A 16,989-nucleotide genomic window follows, 5' to 3' on the forward strand; every position below is an offset into this window, starting at 1 on the left:
TGTGGTAAACACAACTTCACCATTTCATCGGGCTGTTCATACATCCATGAAACTGATTAATTGTGCTCTCTAGAAGTAATAGGAAAGAATATCTTGCATAAGGCTACCGTTATTGAAGTGCAGCCGGTTCAATAAGAACATTCTCAACATTTGACTCAAGAGTTCATAAACGGCTTCTCAATTCGTTACTCTCCTAATTCGTTGCCTTTCGCCTTAAAGCGACAATCACACATCCAAATCGCTGGATTAAAAATCGACGAAGATACATTAATTGTAGCACCTGCTTGTCAATGTACAAGGGCCCGAGAATTTGCAGCCTTTTTTCTACTTCAAGGTAAAGACTCCCTGTTCAATAGACGACATTACCCAGAACATGCTCCACAAAACCCCGCGCCCGTATAGAGAGACGGAGAGAGATAAGATTGAACCATATGAATAGATTCTTGAAAGTTGAAGCAAATTCGGCAGGAGCGATTTGAGGCTTGAAGAGCGTATTAGTAAAGGAGAAGCGAGTTTAAGACTTACACCAGGCGGTCTCCAGTGTTGTAGCCACAGCAACTAGCGAGCCCCGAAGAATCCAATCATTCCGGCGTATTCGTTTTGGAACGAGGCCCGCGGCCATTGAGACGCATATTCGAGCTCAACAAAGTGTGCTTGGACACCAATACAGTTGATTGAAACGCAAGTGTCCTCAAAGGGTCGAATAAGGGATTGATTAGGCTTCCAGAACAGGTCGATTGGTCTGGCCTGTTTGATGAAAGATCATTGCCGCAGTATCGAGGAGTCACAAAGATATCCAGCAGTCAGTGAGATAGCACAGGAATAAAGAGAAAGGATCATCGATAGTTAAAGATTGATATCTGATCTATTTGATCAACAAGTGCCAGCATTCGAACCGTTGAGAGTCTCATATATATATATCCCAAAGAAACGACGAACGGGATAGCTGTGGTAGATAACAGGCTACAGTCACGGCAGATAGATGGAACGGGAGAACGACGACGGAATATAGCTTCTGAGTGAGTTATTCGCGCACTTCAAGAGGTGTAGCGACCACTCCCGTTATCAAGTTAAAGAATGACATATGACCCGATCAACCCCTTCAACCAGCTTGGGCTTGATGAAGCATTCTCAGCATTGTTCATTAGGGCCTTGCCATCTGCAACCTCGCTGACAGAGAACAGCCCGAAATGAGGGTGCAATTTGACTTTAACACTTTGAAACATTTTTGGTTGTTCAAAACTGGGTTTCGGACAGCTGCAGCGGAACTTGACGTGGAGTCGGACCTGGCTTCCTGGCTCCCTTTCTTGTCAACGTGCTAAAGTACCACGCGACGAATGGAAACCCCACGCTTGCTGCGATAGTTTGATCATCTCCGCTTCGTAGAACCCAATTACGTCCGACTGAGATGCAACATCTGGAAACGATACGAACGTAGTCATGAGTCATGCATTGATTCAACCATTGATGTCGATGATTTGTTACCAATAGCTTACCATTCAGTTAGTGATAAGCTCCAATCTGAATGAACCTTGTTAACATGTGGGCTAGGTATTGCAGTGAGTACCTGTGCGAAAATCATTTGACTATCACCCATACTGGTCGGAAAACTCCAGGTATAGGTGTGTCATGAAACTGGGGAAGAATGACGGCTATGCTCGGAAACGAATCGACTTGATCATAACAAGGAACAAAGAATCCTTGACTCCTTGAGATGTATATTTTGGAATGATAAATAAAGCATTGAGTCCGTATAAATTTGGAAGCCATTGAAAAGACCTGTGGTAACAAAGAAGTGGGATCAAATCATCGCACGCGTTCCTAGAGCAGGTAAATTATGAGAAGCGATAGTTTGGGAACGCTGAAACAATACCAGAGGCCTCCCAGATTCCATTCTGGTTCGGATCTAAAAGGTTCTGGTCTTCGGACCATCAGAAAATCAAAGCAAGAACACATGCAAGGGAGACAAAGGAAGACAAAGGAAGCGACTCACGTTTCGTGTTGTGCATAGCTATACGAAGGTGATTTGAAATCACGAAGGAGCTTTCTCCGCCGATGAATAATTTCGCAACTCTTGTGAGCAAGAATAGAAAGCGAGGAAAAATGTGATGACATCTGGCCAGAATCTAGGCCGAAATCATTGTATTTGTGGACCACATCGACTTTGATTCTCACCCTGATCTTCCAAAGTTGAACGCGGAAGCATCAGAATGATTATTGGAGCTGTACTTCCACAGCTACTACCGAAAAGTACGGCACGCGACAGGTGGACGACGGTAGTACGGGCATTGAAAGAACTGTGCGAATTGCAGAAAAACTGTTATGGGTGCAGTTCGAGAAATGCGGTGTATTAAGGAATGATGGTTCAATAACAACAGGACCTATTTCCACAGCTTATTCGGTTGCGGCGTATATAGCTTTTACGCTGTTTTGGCAGCTTCTTCTTCAGACAAAACGACCTATGCAGATATGAGAATAGCTCCTGGAAATTTTCCATAATGATACGGACCTGTGCACCACCTTTACCATTTTCCCATTTTTGATACCTCAAGGTAGACACGCCGCGTTTCTCAGCAGCCAAGCGCTGCTCCTCTTTGAGAGACGAGCGAACGGCACGGGCAGTAATTTGCGCGAATTTGTTGTATCTAAATGGCAGTAAGGAGGCATATAACAGAGTATTGAGGCGAAAACATACGTGAAGAGAGATCTCCAGCTGGCACCCATGATGGTTCAAAGCAGTCCTGATTTTCGTCGCCAACACTGTTCAATTCCGGTCCCATCCTAAACTCACGTGATACACACACGTGCTTAAGTGATGACGTAACTTAAGCTCAGCTGCTCGGTACCCCAGGCGCAAGCCGTCGTTCTCAGCCCCCGCGCCGCTATCATCCTCAGCAATGTCGAGCATTACATGGCACTACGTATTGAAATTTATTATCACAGGCGATGCAGCCGTCGGAAAATCGTCTTTACTAGTCCGGCTGACTGACCAACGGTTCATCGCAAATCCTGATCCGACCTTGGGCGTTGAATTCGGCTCCAAACTCATTCCGATCCCCGAAGAAGACAAAATCGTCAAGTTGCAGTGCTGGGACACTGCTGGAACGGAATCTTTTAGGTCTATCACTAGGTCATACTATCGCGGTGCTGCGGGCTGTCTTCTTGTCTATGATGTAACCAACCACAAAAGTATGCCGCCTTTTGAAGCGTTGGTCAGGATATTGATCTACTGCTGCGTAGGCTTTACGAATGCCAAGTCGTGGCTTGCGGATGTGCGAGAACATGCTGACCCGCACTTGACTTGCATCCTCGTCGGCAATAAGGTAGATCTTTGCGAGAATGACCAAGATGGTGAGTTCGATTGCTAATTCCGTCGCCACCGCCTACCAACGTCCATTAGGGCCTTCCAAACCTCGCCAAGTATCAACGGAAGAAGGCGCGGAGTTCGCTCAGCAGGAACAACTTTTATTCGTGGAAGCTAGCGCGAGATCTGGATTGAATGTCGAGCTTGCTTTTGTCGAAGCATCCAGGGATATACTTCGAAAAGTAAAGAATGGTGTCTTCGATGATACCCGAGTGAGCCCTTTGCTGTTATTGGAGTATTCGAATACTGATCTGATCTCGTAGTCGCCCGGCGTCAAATCTTCGAGTTACACCAATCCTAACAGCCTCGCGTTAGAGCAAACGCCCTCAAGAAACACATGTTGTTCATGATGCAAACTCTATTATGAACACGAACATTTCCTTATGATTCACTACAGCGTTACCTCCATTCCTCAACCCGTTAGCCCCTCATTCATATAACAACACACACTCTCTAGCGACCGTGATCAAGAGACACATGCCAGGCTTGTGGAAGACTGACCCGTCCTGCTCGCCTGATGGCGAGTTTCAAGTACGCATTGTCTTGAAATGCGCGTCTGAGCACCGATTTCTGATTCTTCAATCAAATGCATATGATTGTGGATACCCATTTTTATCACCGTTTTATGTTTAGTTGGTCACCGTACTGTGTAGAGTTCGGTTATTTTGGTTTCATAATAGTATTCACTGATAAACAGTTCCCTTATGGAGCTTGGCGACCCGGTATTGTTTTTCAATTGTTACCAATGGCGTTTAGCTTTCAAGCATCAGAAATAACAACAAGAAGTGCCGGAGCCTCAAGTGCGCAATGAGCGTTGTATTACTGACAGAAGAGCAGGAGCGCCTGGCTGCTGGAATGTTGGTTTCCTGAGCGTTGCATGTCAAAAACCTTGAATCTGTAAAGTTTGTCTGACGTTGTCACTCCCTGAACTGTGGTCCCGCCCCGAACGGAGTGTTGATTTCAAACCCCAATTAGTAGGCCGCCGAACCCATTGCCAACCCACCCTTTCCCCTGCGACGGTACCTCTACTACGCAGAAGTTATCATTCCTAATATTTCCCCCGTGTCACCCGCCACGAAGTTTCTGGAAGTCCAATAAAGTAGCTGGGAAAGGTGCATGCCACTTGTTATTTTTAGCTGGCGGTGTGTCGTTGCATGACGACACATACCCAATCGAGCAGTTTCTCAGAACGCAAAGAAGCATTGGACGCGATTCTTTAGACGCGAAATGTGTTTTAGTTTATTGCCTGTGTTTTAAGCTGGTAGGTGCTTCACCAGGCTTCACCTTGCTCCTTTACATTTTCTACTCACGCCCTTGTCGATCCTAAAGATATTTTAGTTGCGCCGACTGATCACCGGTCATATCTTGACAGCATGATTCAACAACACTCCTCAGAAAGAATAAAGTGTTATATAAATACACAGGTATACAGACCTTTGGTTGATTTCATCGATTTCTATTCAAATGGCGTGGAGATAATCTCGAAGCTGATTTTGGAAGAGGAGGGTTTCCTATCGTTGATTTTTTATTTATCAGCATTCGTAAATCGAATTAATTTATTTTGAAGATTGAAGTTTGGTAGTTGTTCAACCTACGTGAGTGAGCAAATCACTGAGTACATCCCCCCCCAAAAGCGTTACCGCTGATGATCATATACTCAAATCAACCAAACTAAATCGAGTAATGATAATCACTCCCAGCTGCTCAACAAAATCTTTGATTGTTTTTTGATCCCTCTTCCTTGAATATTCTAGTTTTAGTACCGTACATTCTCCATAATATCAAAAAAATCAAAGAAAGAACTTGCGGCTTCAATTCAAAGAGAAGTGGATAAATCACGTTCTTATATATCAAAAAAGGATTTAGAAAGGACAATGTACTAGCTATTATGAGAAATGAGATGCTGGCTCAACACCGATTGATCCAACCGAAGAAGAGAATTCGAATTTTTTTTCCTTTTGGTCATCTCAGCTCATCAGCCTACCGGGAGAGCGTATGTGCCGTAAAAGGCTTTCAAGTTCCAAGGTCGAAAGGACACGGCAAACAACTTCTTGATATTGTGACTTGGATGATATCCCACCAGGCTCTTCTACTAGGAAAAAACAGGTGTATAGTCACTCTGCTTCATCGGGGTGCCGCGAAAATCACATCTTTCGACTCGAGTGTTTCTCATCTCCTCGGATATAACCTTTCCTTTATCTTTACGAACAATTGGTTATTCTCGGACCCCCATCCGTGTTCTCATCGACAAAACCCACTGGGTTCTTTAGCGATCTCGCATTGTGGTTCCAAAAATCAAGATCCGGGACCAGCCTTCAACCCATGACACTCCCACCTTGACGTCGGAACGCCTAGAGCAAGTCGAGAGAAAAGAGAAAAAGGGTTGTCTGTCGCCTTTAAGTAGACAGAGAGCGGCCTAGTTGGCAAGAATGTTGCGTTTCTATCGGCATAACTTTTTCTCGCCAAACAACCTGAGGTAAATATAAACATATTGGCGGGATCGGAAAAGGCGGGTCGACTCAATCCCGACAAAAAAAAAAACAAAAAAGTGTCAACTCCAATTTTATGCATCTCAGTGACCCTTCTTGACTTATGTACAACAAATAACCGAGGTTAACCGTATTTTATAAATTCTGAAACAAAGCCCTTACTATGATATGAGAGTCCGGGTTGTTGTCGGGTGTCGGCGCGGGTTTTCGAATGTTGCCGGAGCTGTGATTGAGACCCTAAGAAAAGCAGATTCGTTGCTCTGACATAAATTTCTGATGATTAATTGAAATTATTATTCAGGAGGTACGGTATACTAGATTAGTACACTCTAATATCACATTGACAGGGGTTATTAGAACGTGTGGCCCAAGGCCATGAGGTTGAATCAACATGAAAGATGATGAAATTAAATAATATACAGTAATTCAATTTAATAGAGGGGGAAGGTTGGAAGAGGACAGCAAATAAGAGGTAAAGTGAAGAGCCTGCACATCATAGATGCTAACCAACCGAAGACAAATAAATATCAAGGGGTTGATTTAACAGAAATTGAAAGAAGAAACGGAGAAGTAACCAAATCAAAGTCCGCTTCATGGCGGGAGTTGAAACTTATATCATATATAGCCCCGCCTCTTCACCCCGAAGAGCCAGAGTAAGGGCGAAACATCCCGCTACATGTGTGGCGGGACGAGAGGAGCACGGCGTTAAGACATGTGAGGAAAAGACGCGAGCGGTATCGCTCCGGCATCGAAGAGTGACAATATGAGCGCTCAACGTCCAAATTACGACGTCCTTCCCAACGAAACCCTTCCGTATTCGTGCAACTGTTGGATAAAGCCAAAGTTGGGCTCTGCAATTCTCCTTTTGCTCTTGATATATTGAATGGCCTCACTAGGCGACCAGTTGAACTGTGCCATCAAGAACGCTGCCACGACGCTGACGCTCCTGCTGATGCCTTCTATACAGTGAACCAGCACCCTGGCTTGAGGGTCGCGTGTCAAAGCGTCTGTGATCCATGCTGTTGTAGTTGGCAAGTGGGCGGCGAGTTCTGCAAATGGAAAGTCCTCAACGCGTATTTGTAGCCGGGCGGGTTGGGCGGGGAGGAGAGATGGCGGTGGAACAAAAACCTTATCGGGAAGGGTAGAGAGGACGTGGGTTATTTTGTACTGCGAAAGGCAGACTGGGTTCTCAGCGAAAGAGAGGTCCGAGATATAGAGCCGGGGTATAATTTCGGATGCACTACGTGACGGTTGGCTAGTAGATGTCGGAGAAAATGGGTTCGCGGATGGCGGTGAGTTATCCGGGGGGACTGAAGTAGTACCCGCAGGCCAGTAGGACATGTTGGATTGAGCGGCGTAAGTGAGAGAGTAATGGGCTGGGTATGTGGCGGGCTAGGGATTATAGTTAGTACATGATGTCCTTTATAGGTTATAGCAGTAGGAAACTGATGGAGAGGGCTGATGAACAGAGTTATGGAATTGGGCGTGAAGCACGAAAGATAGTGCTATCAAACACGATGAAATAGCCGCAAGAGGATAGCCGACGACGGTAGGCCACGCGACAATAGAGAAGGATGAAACTCACCATTTTTGCGAAGGATGAAGTCCGAGGGAGAAGTATCGGGTGGAAGGAGCGGGGAGACGGATGGGGGAAGAGGAGCGGTGGGGGCGCAGTTGTGGGAAGAAGAGGGAGTGATTGATGTGAGGGTCGCTGGCTGTTTGTCGCGTTACAGACACAGAGTACTGTGCTGCGTTTTATTAGGCGGAACGAAACACACCGCTTTGGCTCGCACGGAACGGATGTTTGGGACACCGTCCGAGATGTAGCCAAGCGGTGCACGTCGTTCCAGTCGTCGTCGTCTGCATCGATGCTGTGTCCGGGCGGAATCAACCCAGAGCGAACAGCAAACAACCTCGACCTACTACGGCTTATCCCCACTCGGCTACCCATCAGATGAGACAGGGAACCTTATCATCTTCTTGATCCGCAGCAGATTATCAAAAATCCATCGGGCCATGTATATCCACCACCCTCCTAATACATTCTAACAGTAATTACAGCGTGAAAATCAAAACCGAGGCGTTAGAATAGTCGTGGGATCTCCCCTTTTGCGGTATCGTACCAAGAACGCGTGGACGGACACGATGTCGGAGCGTCAAAATCAGAAAAAGAGTAAAAACGAATGCATACAGTAATCATGGAGGAAGCATAACGTGAAGAAGCGATTAGATGAGATCCCTACACACAGAAATATCAGTGATTGTGCTCCCATCAATGCTGAGATACAAACTCACGCAACATTCAGTGGCATTTCGTCAATCTGAGTGTTGTAGAATTCTGATGTAAAGGGCGTAGGCACCGTCAGCTCCAATCATCATTCAACATGGACAAGCCTTCCTTACGTTCAATATCCCGGAGCATCCTAACATCCTCATTAGTCACAAAGTTGATCGCAACTCCCTTTCGTCCGAACCGACCACCACGACCGATGCGGTGGATATAGTTCTCACGGTTGGTAGGCAGGTCATAATTGATCACCAACGACACTTGCTGAACGTCAATCCCACGGGCAAGCAGGTCCGTCGTGATCAGCACGCGAGATGAACCAGATCGGAATTCCTTCATCAGAACCTCCCGTTGTTTCTGCTCCATGTCACCATGCTGTAGCCGATCGTGAGCGCACGCCAACACCATTGATCATTCCTACTTACCATAGCAGACACCGTGAATTCTCGGGAGTGCATCTTCTCCGTCAGCCAGTCGACTTTCCGCCTCGTGTTGCAGAAGATCACAGCTTGAGTGATCGTCACAGTCTCATACAGATCACAAAGGGTATCCAACTTCCACTCCTCCTTCTCAACAGCGATGTAGAATTGTTTGATACCTTCCAGAGTCAATTCATCCTTCTTGACAAGGATCCGGACGGGGTCGCGCATGAATTTCTTGGTGACCTCGAGGACATCAGCCGGCATGGTGGCGGAAAGAAGGACAACTTGAGTATCCTGAGGCAAAAGTTGGAACACTGCACATCATAGCATTAGAATGACTTCCTTGTCTCAATAACAGTCACTCGCCTTCGTAAATTTGGTCCTTGAAACCACGCGACAGCATCTCATCGGCCTCATCCAAGCAGAATATCTTGATAGTGTCGGTCCTCAATGCCCGGCGGTTGATCATATCGTAAACGCGACCGGGGGTTCCGACGACGATATGGACGCCCTCCTGGAGCTTAGCCATGTCGTCACGAATGTTGGTGCCACCAACACAGGCATGACATTCGATATTCATGTAATCGCCCAACGCGATCACGACTTTTTGAATTTGCTGTGCAAGCTCTCGGGTAGGGGCGAGGATCAAGGCTTGAGTACCCTTGATGCTCATATCGAGCTGTAGTGCGTGATCGGTAAACTGCCCCTTCCAAACCCGGAAACCTTTGGGACTCACTTGTTGGAGGATAGAAATAGAGAAGGTGGCCGTTTTGCCCGTTCCCGATTGAGCTTGAGCGATGACGTCGTGGCCCTTGACCACGGGCACGATAGCACGCTGTTGAATGGCAGATGGGCGTTCAAATCTAGACCATATGATGAACACCCAGTTCAATTCCCAAACCGAATTAGCACCCACCCATATGCGTAGATACCACGGAGAAGCTCAGGCTTCAGATCCATGTTATCAAAACTGCGATGCAACCCAGCTGTCAGTTGTAGGTCCTAAAGCCATCACAGCGAACCAAACGCACTTATCTACGACCTGGTCCCAGTTGGACTCGATCTCGTTCTCAGCAACATCTTGAAACTCTTCACTGCGAGTGGATCAGATCGGCCAAGGGCGGAATAAAGAGCCAGATTTGGGTACCCACGCTGACATGAATAAATCGTTATCTGGATTCTAAGGGTCGAAGAAAGAACACTACGAGTGGATGGAAGTTTGCTGGTGGAAGTGCTTAAACGAGGATCACGAACATTTTTTTTACATTCCCTTTCCCAGCATCGGCGTCTTCCGACTCGGTTCAAACTCCGCTTCTCTCTCGCCATGACTCCAGTACATTCTCGTTGACTCCTGCAACGGTCCCGACGGCGACTAAAATTGTGTCATCAGATCCCAAATCACGGTTAAGATATCCCAGTATCCGTTCAATGGTAGTTCAAAATAAATGCATATGACAGAACTCAATGGCGACTGACTGAATTTCTGACTCGACTTGATCTGGGCTGGAGGCGCTCATCCTACCTCCGTAGCGGCTCTGCTTCACTGGCAAAATAGTTCCGTCGTGCTGGAAATATTATTCCAACCGGGAATCCGATGCCCCAACTCTGTCAATGCACTCGGTCGTACTTGTGTCATCGGCTTTGTCTTTCAAACGTTACTTTTTCCGTCTGTAACGGGCCCGACAAGCTACAGGGTGTCCGTGGTCGGAATAGCTCCTGCCGCATGCGGAAAAATGGCCGACGTCCGGCTTTTCACCTACAAGCCGTCCTTGTTGAAACTTATTTCAAGTCACCGGTCCGTACTGGAAACATAACGCATTTAGATTCGCCGTTCTTCTCGGTGACACATATTCATGTCTCTGTCACTTCCACTTATCTTGACTCGACGATTGAAATCATCACTCTAATCAATCAACCGTTCACTGGTCAAAGAGCCTCTTAACGTCTGGCTTGTTGGACTCATGTGGTAAACTTTTTTTTTCGCTACCTTAGCATGCATTCTGACAGCAAGCATTTTTCTGACACTATGTGAGTCAAATTTCTCCCGTTCTCCCGGAACAGTTTCAGCGACATATTGACGTTCGTCCGAGCTTCAATCTGATGTTTCTTCTTCGGCTCTGCTACTCGCTAAGTCCGTGCATACCCTTGTTCATACATGTATGATAGTGCATTCAACCTGTTGAAAAATTCCGGCTTCGTTGGGCCAATCAAATTTCTTCCGAGTAACTTGGGCAGAATGTTGTGCGGGGCGGGTCCATTTCCGGGAAAGTAGGAACATGCTTCGTCTATTTGTTTTGGAAGATGATGCTAAGTCGGCGAGTTGGGAGTGACGGACTCAAGCTCTTTCCTCAGGCGGGCGGGGCAGATTGGGATAAATATTAACCCTTTTGACTTTCTGTTGATAGTTTTTCGAGGGCACTCGACCACCCGTCAGTTCAATAGTGTTGTCCAAACCATTGGCGTCTTGAACAGACGCAGTTGCACAATCATTACACTGCCAAAGTCGCTGCCTTGGAAGCTGGGATTCCTCTATAAAGCAACGGTCAATATTCAGTCAGTCTTTCACAATGGAATTCGGCATACCTCCGTGAAGCCATTCCCAATTTAATAATGTACGGCTCAGTGTCTTTGTATACTTGGAGTTAATAAAAATACTGATAAGCAACGCCATGAACGGTTTTGACCAAAAGCGTTAGTGCGGGCAGCCTCAAGGTTGACCTGGCAAGAAGGTCGCCCGCTCGGGTCAATGTGTGACTGTAAGGGTATGTAGAACATCGGCTGCCTCGGCCAATTGTAGAACACGAGAACCCACTATCGCGTACAAGATCCCAAAGCTCCCTTTTGAGGAACTTAGTGTTGGACTCAGCACTCAGCGGAGAGATATTTGGTTTACTCTGGGAAAATTTGACAGAAAATTTAATTGAGAGACAAAGCGACTTGGTTCCAGATGTCAGGTTCACAGGCAGCACCCGGCTGAAGCCTTACCCATCAGAACCGACACTTTCACTGTATCCCTCAGCTTTGTTCCTGATAGTGATAGCATAAAATACAAAAGGACTCGTACCCGTTGCGCACTGGCATGAAGCTGCCCTCAAACAGAAGGGAACGAATAAATAACGGCGCGGAAAGCCAGGAATGGCAAAAGGATGATAAGAATAGAATAGGAGAAAATACTAAAAAGGAAATAGAGTTTGACCTTTGATGACATGCTCGATACTCAATATTGTAGCATCTGTTCACCCCCAATGTTGAAGCACCTCAGTATTCAACAATCATAATCATCACCAAGCAGTTGCTTCCTCTTCTCCATCAACACCACCTCAAGCGCCTCTGCTTCCTTCCACTGCCCCTGGTTTCTGTACGTGAGCGCAAGATGGGTCATGCTTGTGAGTGTGTCAGGATGATCATCACCGTGTAGCTGCTTCGTCTTCTCCATCACCACCACCTGAAGCGCCTCTGCTTCCTTCCACTGCCCCTGTTTTCTGTAAGTAGAGGCAAGATTGGCCATGCTTGTGAGTGTGTCAGGATGATCATCACCGCGTAGCTGCTTCGTCTTCTCCATCACCACCAACTGAAGCGCCTCTGCTTCCTTCCAATGCCCCTGGTGGCAGTACGTGAGCGCAAGATTGCCCATGCTTGTGAGTGTGTCAGGATGATCGTCACCGAGCAGCTGCTTCATCTTCTTCATCACCACCACCTCAAGCGCCTCTGCTTCCTTCCACTGCCCCCGTCTGGAGTATGTGAGCGCAAGATTGCCCATGCACATGAGTGTGTGAGGATGATCGTCACCGAGCAGCTGCTTCATCTTCTTCATCACCACCACCTCAAGCGCCTCTGCTTCCTTCCACTGCCCCTGTTTCGAGTACATGAGCACAAGATTGCCCATGCTCCCAAGTGTGTGAGGATGATTGTCACCGAGCAGCTGCTTCCTCTTCTCCATCACCACCACCTCAAGCGCCTCTGCTTCCTTCCACTGCCCCTGGTGGCAGTAAGTAGACGCAAGATTGCTCATGCTTGCGAGTGTGTGAAGATGATTGTCACCAAGCCGCTGCTTCATCTTCTCCATCACCACCACCTGAAGCGCCTCTGCTTCCTTCCACTGCCCCTGGTTCGAGTACGTGAGCGCAAGATGGCTCATGCTTGTGAGTGTGTCAGGATGATCATCACCATGTAGCTCCTTCGTCTTCTCCATCACCACCACCTGAAGCGCCTCTGCTTCCTTCAACTGCCCCTGTTCCGAGTACGTGAGCGCAAGATTGCCCATGCTCCCGAGTGTGTGAGGATGATCGTCACCGAGCAGCTGCTTCCTCTTCTCCATCACCACCATCCTAAGCGCCTCTGCTTCCTTCCTCTGCCCCTGGTGGTCGTACGTGGCCGCAAGACTGCTCATGTTTGTGAGTGTGTGAGGATGATCGTCACCGAGCAGCTGCTTCATCTTCTCCATCACCACCAACTGAAGCGCCTCTGCTTCCTTCCACTGCCCCTGTTTCGAGTACATGAGCGCAAGATTGCCCATGCTCCCAAGTGTGTGAGGATGATTGTCACCGAGCAGCTGCTTCCTCTTCTCCATCACCACCACCTCAAGCGCCTCTGCTTCTTTCCACTGATCCTGGTGGCAGTAAGTAGACGCAAGATTGCTCATGCTTGTGAGTGTGTAAAGATGATCGTCACCAAGCCACTGCTTCGTCTTCTCCATCACCACCACCTGAAGCGCCTCTGCTTCCTTCCACTGCCCATGTTCGGAGTACACAAGTGCCAAACCACTCAAAACCGAAGGTGTCATCTGTTCTGGATCGACCGAGGCTCTGGAGCTGGAGATATGTTGCAAAAGCGTGCGTCGGTACTTGTAGTCCTGTTCGCCGAATGTCCAAGAAATCGATAAGCCAATGATGCTGAGTACACATTTCTGCATGAGCTGACTGTTTCCTGCCATTGTGCTACGACTCCACTGTTGTACCAGTGGATGGATGCTGTAGGTCTCATTTCGAGCATCATATTCAATGAGCGAATATGAACTAAGGCGCTTGATGACCTGCTTAAAGTCCCAAAGCCAGTCTGGACCTCGTTTTCCCAGCTCGTTCAGCAACTCAGTCACTTTGATTTGTAGTTCGGAATCCTCCAGTTGTAGTTCGGAATCCTCCAGTTGTATTTCAGACGATGCCGCCTTTTCGAACATTTCCTCCGAAATTCCTTCGTGATGTAGTATCGAGAAAATTTGGAGCAAAGATCTTGCTGACACGTCAAGTTTGTCGTAGCTCAGTCTCCACGTCGCATACACCGCTCGTCCGTATGTATCTTGGTCTTGAAACTCTTCACTCTGTAACAGTTTGTCATGGTAACGTCGATAGTGTTCTCCATATTTGGTTAATGATGAGTTGCAATAAATGTAAGCGCCAGCTTGGGAAATAGCCAAAGCAAAGTAATGGAGTTCCTGTCTTGTGCGTTAGACTGAAAGCGCTTTCTAAAGAAACGAAAATGAGAGGAAGAACCTGTACAATTGCCTCTGCAAGCACTTTATTTTCATCGCTCTCTTCTGCCTGAGCCCGATCCAGCAGGAGGTTTTTTGCGCCTTCGTGCTCCATCGCACCAACTTTTGCATTGCCATCTTTCGTAGAGAGAAGGCAAAGGTCTGGGTTACGTGTTGTAACCAGGATGTTTCCAGATCGACACTGGGGAAAGAATTTCTTCAGTTTCAAGTTCACATCGTCCGCGTTGTCGAAGAAGAGAAGCCAGCTCCCCTCGCGCCGGCTTGCAAGCCAACGGAGACTCGCATCTACTGATCGCTCTGTATTTCCTAGAGCGATGGCCTCAAGGTCTGTTCGAAGAGTTTGCTCATTGGTCGCGTCAATGTAGAAGACGTTGGAGAAGCTAGAAATTATACATATAAATTGTCGCCAGTCTCGCATTTGTAGAGTAAAATCATACCGGGTTGATTCTTTCACAAATTTTAGAGCAATTTGGGTCTTGCCGGAGCCCCCAAGGCCATGCAAAACGAAGACACGTCGAGAATCACCCCCCAGCTCAAAATACTTGCGCATCTTATCAAGAATTTCCTCTCGTCCTTTAAAAAATTCCACAGGAGGCGGACAATGCTTGTGTTCCCCGGCTCGTGGGACCGATTCATTTGTAGGCCCAGGAGTCACTAGTTTGACAAGATTAGGTTATTATGAAGATCTAAGAGCGATTTCCATACTGAATTGCTCGAGTGTAAGCTGCCCTCTCGGGGCTCTGATCGCACTAACTAACAAGGCAAGCTTCTTAGCGACCTCCGCCTTCTTCATATATTGCATTGTATGGGCCTCCACATTACTCAGTTTCTCCCGTTCGTAAAGCTCTACTCCCTGCATCCCCTGCTCGACATTTAGTCGAAAATAGGCCGTCGGTAACTTGGAGAAATGGTGTAACATATCTTCGTGTGTTGATTCGCAGTCGGCGGTAATTTTCCTTAACGCATCGATGGCATCGGTTGGTAGGATTCGCTGCCATAACCCAGGTTTCTTGATCTCGATTACTCCGGCCTCTCCAGCACCAATGCTCACCAAGCACCCGAATGAACGAGCGCCAAAGAGAGCTTTGGCTTCTTTCAGTACCACCTGACTCGGATTATTGCGGCCTAGCCCACCATCGATAAAGGGCTGGTTTCGCCCGATTTCAATGCGCTTAAAAAATGTGGGTGCTGCAGATGTCGCTCGAGCGGCCTCCCAAATCTTGCAATTTGAATGCGTTTCACTAGAATGGTATGTCCTGAAAAGCACAGGAATGCCTGTGTCGTGGGCGTTCTTTGCACAAACGAAACTAATAAATCTTTGAATTCAAAGTCCAAATGTATGGAAGAGTAAGTAATATACTCACGTTCGGCAGACTCCAGCTGGATCACTTTCTAATAAGGGTGACTCGGAATCACCAGTTACGGTCTTCACGACAGATTTCATGGCTTCTTCGAGTGTTGTCGCTTTGAATGTTCCGTCTCCCCATTGTTTCGGAGTGGAGAAGACTCGTTTCGCCAGATCATTGTACTTTTTGATTGCTGTCTCTACATCCATCCGAAGACGCCCAAGCATTAGAGCAATTATGCTGTAATATACATGTGAGTAAGATGAGACGATTGTGGGTGTATAACGCAGCGCACCCTCCAGTACTAGTACCACCAATCAGATCGAAGTAATCGCACGGCTTCGGGAGTACGCTAAGAGGTTCTTGACCGTCCTTCTTCCGCTTTTCGTTCTCCTCAAACATCAGCTTGTGCATAACTTCCCTGATGATGAGTAGTTCTGATAGTCCGCGAATCCCACCGCCATCTGTTCAGAGTTTACTAGTCAGCGACTCTATCGGCGAGAGAGTGCAAACGGACGCATGTACCTAGCGCAAGCAGCCTCAAGGGCTGTCCTTCTGCAGAAGAAGTCATCGTTAAGACCGGGGATGAGGCAGTGACATATGACATACTGCATGCACACACCTAAACTTTCACACGGAAAAACCTAGTACTGTTTGCTACGACTGGTTATTGCGAAGCGAAAGGGGACCCAGAACGTTGATCGGGTATCCCGAGTTCCTTGTGCTGGATGACATCCTATGTCGAAACAATGAGATCGGGATGTAGTGTGGTGTGACGAATTGAATTTTCATTGTTTGTTTTCGGACCGTTGACTCTCTATTTGTTCCTGTTTGATATTGGACAACCTCAGTTTTCCTGCCACACCGTCTTTGGTCACTAGCACTCCCTGCCTGCCAGTGCCCTGCCATCGCCCCCAAGACAGCCCCTCCTCCGGCTCCTGCCTCGCCTGCACTCTCCTCATCGAATCCCACCGCCCCGGTCTCTCCAACTCTCCCGATACCTTCTCCCTCTTCCGTAGCGAGGCGACCGACCTTTTCTCAAATGGCGCAAAGTCGAGCGTATAGTCACGCACATCAACCTCAGACATTCTCAGTGTTCTCGCCTTTGCAGTTTGAAGACGGCGACTTTGACGCGATGGGACAAAAGAAGCGGGAAAAGGAAAATCTTTCTTCTTTTTCTCCGGATGTTGCTAAACGTGGTGTTACGACGTCAATATCAAATTACTCCGACGATCCACGAACCTTCACAGCCCGGAGAGGAGGATCAGAGTCTCCTTCGATTTGAGGAGCAAGTCACCGCTGATGGTACTTCACGCACAATCAGCAGTGATGGTCGACGGAGATTTTGAAGGCAGTTTCTGCTTCTTCTTAGCTGAGTAAATGATGCATTTTCTGAGACGACATATAACTCTGAAGTGCGAGGACTAGTGCCTTCATCCCATATTGATAGATTTGGGCTTTGTCGACGCAGGTACAGATATACGCATCACGATAGCAGAAGAGCCGGCAGACATTCTGGACTTCATAGAGCCGTGAGTATTGTTTATTCAAAGGCCATGGTTTGCAATCTGGCTTACAGTCGTATTTCCGCTT

At 47.4% G+C, this 16,989-nt stretch overlaps 6 protein-coding genes across 6 annotated transcripts; 1 reads left to right on the top strand and 5 right to left on the bottom strand.

Moving 5' to 3' along the window:
• Positions 1–2,193: 2,193 nt before the first annotated feature.
• AGABI2DRAFT_133583 (hypothetical protein) lies at positions 2,194–2,741 on the bottom strand. The gene is made up of 3 exons (XM_006457644.1): positions 2,696–2,741; positions 2,510–2,645; positions 2,194–2,459 (listed from the first exon to the last, which is right to left on the bottom strand). The coding sequence occupies exons 1-3, from the start codon at positions 2,722–2,724 to the stop codon at positions 2,421–2,423; spliced, it is 204 nt and encodes a 67-aa protein (XP_006457707.1). The 5' UTR covers positions 2,725–2,741; the 3' UTR covers positions 2,194–2,420.
• Positions 2,742–2,866: 125 nt separating this feature from the next.
• On the top strand, positions 2,867–4,001 carry AGABI2DRAFT_190146 (hypothetical protein). Its single transcript, XM_006457645.1, has 4 exons — positions 2,867–3,189; positions 3,241–3,351; positions 3,401–3,576; positions 3,628–4,001. Exons 1-4 carry the CDS (start codon positions 2,898–2,900, stop codon positions 3,712–3,714), a joined length of 666 nt encoding a protein of 221 aa, XP_006457708.1. The 5' UTR covers positions 2,867–2,897; the 3' UTR covers positions 3,715–4,001.
• A 2,443-nt stretch (positions 4,002–6,444) lies between these two features.
• AGABI2DRAFT_133585 (hypothetical protein) lies at positions 6,445–7,568 on the bottom strand. Its single transcript, XM_006457646.1, is given in 3 exon segments — positions 6,445–6,572; positions 6,583–7,245; positions 7,439–7,568. 1 exon segment carries the CDS (start codon positions 7,192–7,194, stop codon positions 6,637–6,639), a length of 558 nt encoding a protein of 185 aa, XP_006457709.1. The 5' UTR covers positions 7,195–7,245; positions 7,439–7,568; the 3' UTR covers positions 6,445–6,572; positions 6,583–6,636.
• Positions 7,569–7,837: 269 nt separating this feature from the next.
• On the bottom strand, positions 7,838–9,798 carry AGABI2DRAFT_190148 (hypothetical protein). The gene is made up of 9 exons (XM_006457647.1): positions 9,714–9,798; positions 9,594–9,656; positions 9,479–9,532; positions 9,299–9,425; positions 8,929–9,241; positions 8,566–8,876; positions 8,257–8,515; positions 8,149–8,191; positions 7,838–8,092 (listed from the first exon to the last, which is right to left on the bottom strand). Exons 1-9 carry the CDS (start codon positions 9,719–9,721, stop codon positions 8,080–8,082), a joined length of 1,191 nt encoding a protein of 396 aa, XP_006457710.1. The 5' UTR covers positions 9,722–9,798; the 3' UTR covers positions 7,838–8,079.
• Positions 9,799–11,651: 1,853 nt separating this feature from the next.
• On the bottom strand, positions 11,652–14,600 carry AGABI2DRAFT_182878 (hypothetical protein; the record flags this gene model as incomplete). Its single annotated transcript, XM_006457648.1, has 3 exons — positions 11,652–13,993; positions 14,076–14,430; positions 14,488–14,600. 3 exons carry the CDS (start codon positions 14,598–14,600, stop codon positions 11,828–11,830), a joined length of 2,634 nt encoding a protein of 877 aa, XP_006457711.1. The 3' UTR covers positions 11,652–11,827.
• Positions 14,601–14,726: 126 nt separating this feature from the next.
• Positions 14,727–15,818, bottom strand: AGABI2DRAFT_198682 (hypothetical protein; the record flags this gene model as incomplete). Its single annotated transcript, XM_006457649.1, has 3 exons — positions 15,691–15,818; positions 15,415–15,635; positions 14,727–15,357 (listed from the first exon to the last, which is right to left on the bottom strand). The coding sequence occupies exons 1-3, from the start codon at positions 15,808–15,810 to the stop codon at positions 14,727–14,729; spliced, it is 972 nt and encodes a 323-aa protein (XP_006457712.1). The 5' UTR covers positions 15,811–15,818.
• Between the last annotated feature and the right edge of the window lie 1,171 nt (positions 15,819–16,989).

The sequence above is a fragment of the Agaricus bisporus genome, assembly GCF_000300575.1.
Source record: "Agaricus bisporus var. bisporus H97 unplaced genomic scaffold AGABI2scaffold_2, whole genome shotgun sequence".
Classification (NCBI taxonomy): Eukaryota; Fungi; Basidiomycota; class Agaricomycetes; order Agaricales; family Agaricaceae; genus Agaricus; species Agaricus bisporus.

Bases quoted from the DNA above. Each gene is read 5' to 3' on its own strand.
- AGABI2DRAFT_190148 (XM_006457647.1), bottom strand. The intron at 8,877-8,928 runs GCGAGTGACTGT...TATGATGTGCAG, and splicing joins CAAGGACCAAATTTACGAAG to TGTTCCAACTTTTGCCTCAG. The intron at 8,516-8,565 runs GTAAGTAGGAAT...GATCGGCTACAG, and splicing joins AATTCACGGTGTCTGCTATG to CATGGTGACATGGAGCAGAA.
- AGABI2DRAFT_133585 (XM_006457646.1), bottom strand. From the start codon at position 7,194: ATGTCCTACTGGCCTGCGGGTACTACTTCAGTCCCCCCGGATAACTCA.
- AGABI2DRAFT_133583 (XM_006457644.1), bottom strand. From the start codon at position 2,724: ATGGGTGCCAGCTGGAGATCTCTCTTCAC. The intron at 2,646-2,695 runs GTATGTTTTCGC...ACTGCCATTTAG, and splicing joins AGCTGGAGATCTCTCTTCAC to ATACAACAAATTCGCGCAAA. The intron at 2,460-2,509 runs GTCCGTATCATT...ATATCTGCATAG, and splicing joins ATGGTAAAGGTGGTGCACAG to GTCGTTTTGTCTGAAGAAGA.
- AGABI2DRAFT_190146 (XM_006457645.1), top strand. From the start codon at position 2,898: ATGTCGAGCATTACATGGCACTACGTATTGAAATTTATTATCACAGGC. The intron at 3,352-3,400 runs GTGAGTTCGATT...AACGTCCATTAG, and splicing joins TTGCGAGAATGACCAAGATG to GGCCTTCCAAACCTCGCCAA. The intron at 3,577-3,627 runs GTGAGCCCTTTG...CTGATCTCGTAG, and splicing joins GTGTCTTCGATGATACCCGA to TCGCCCGGCGTCAAATCTTC.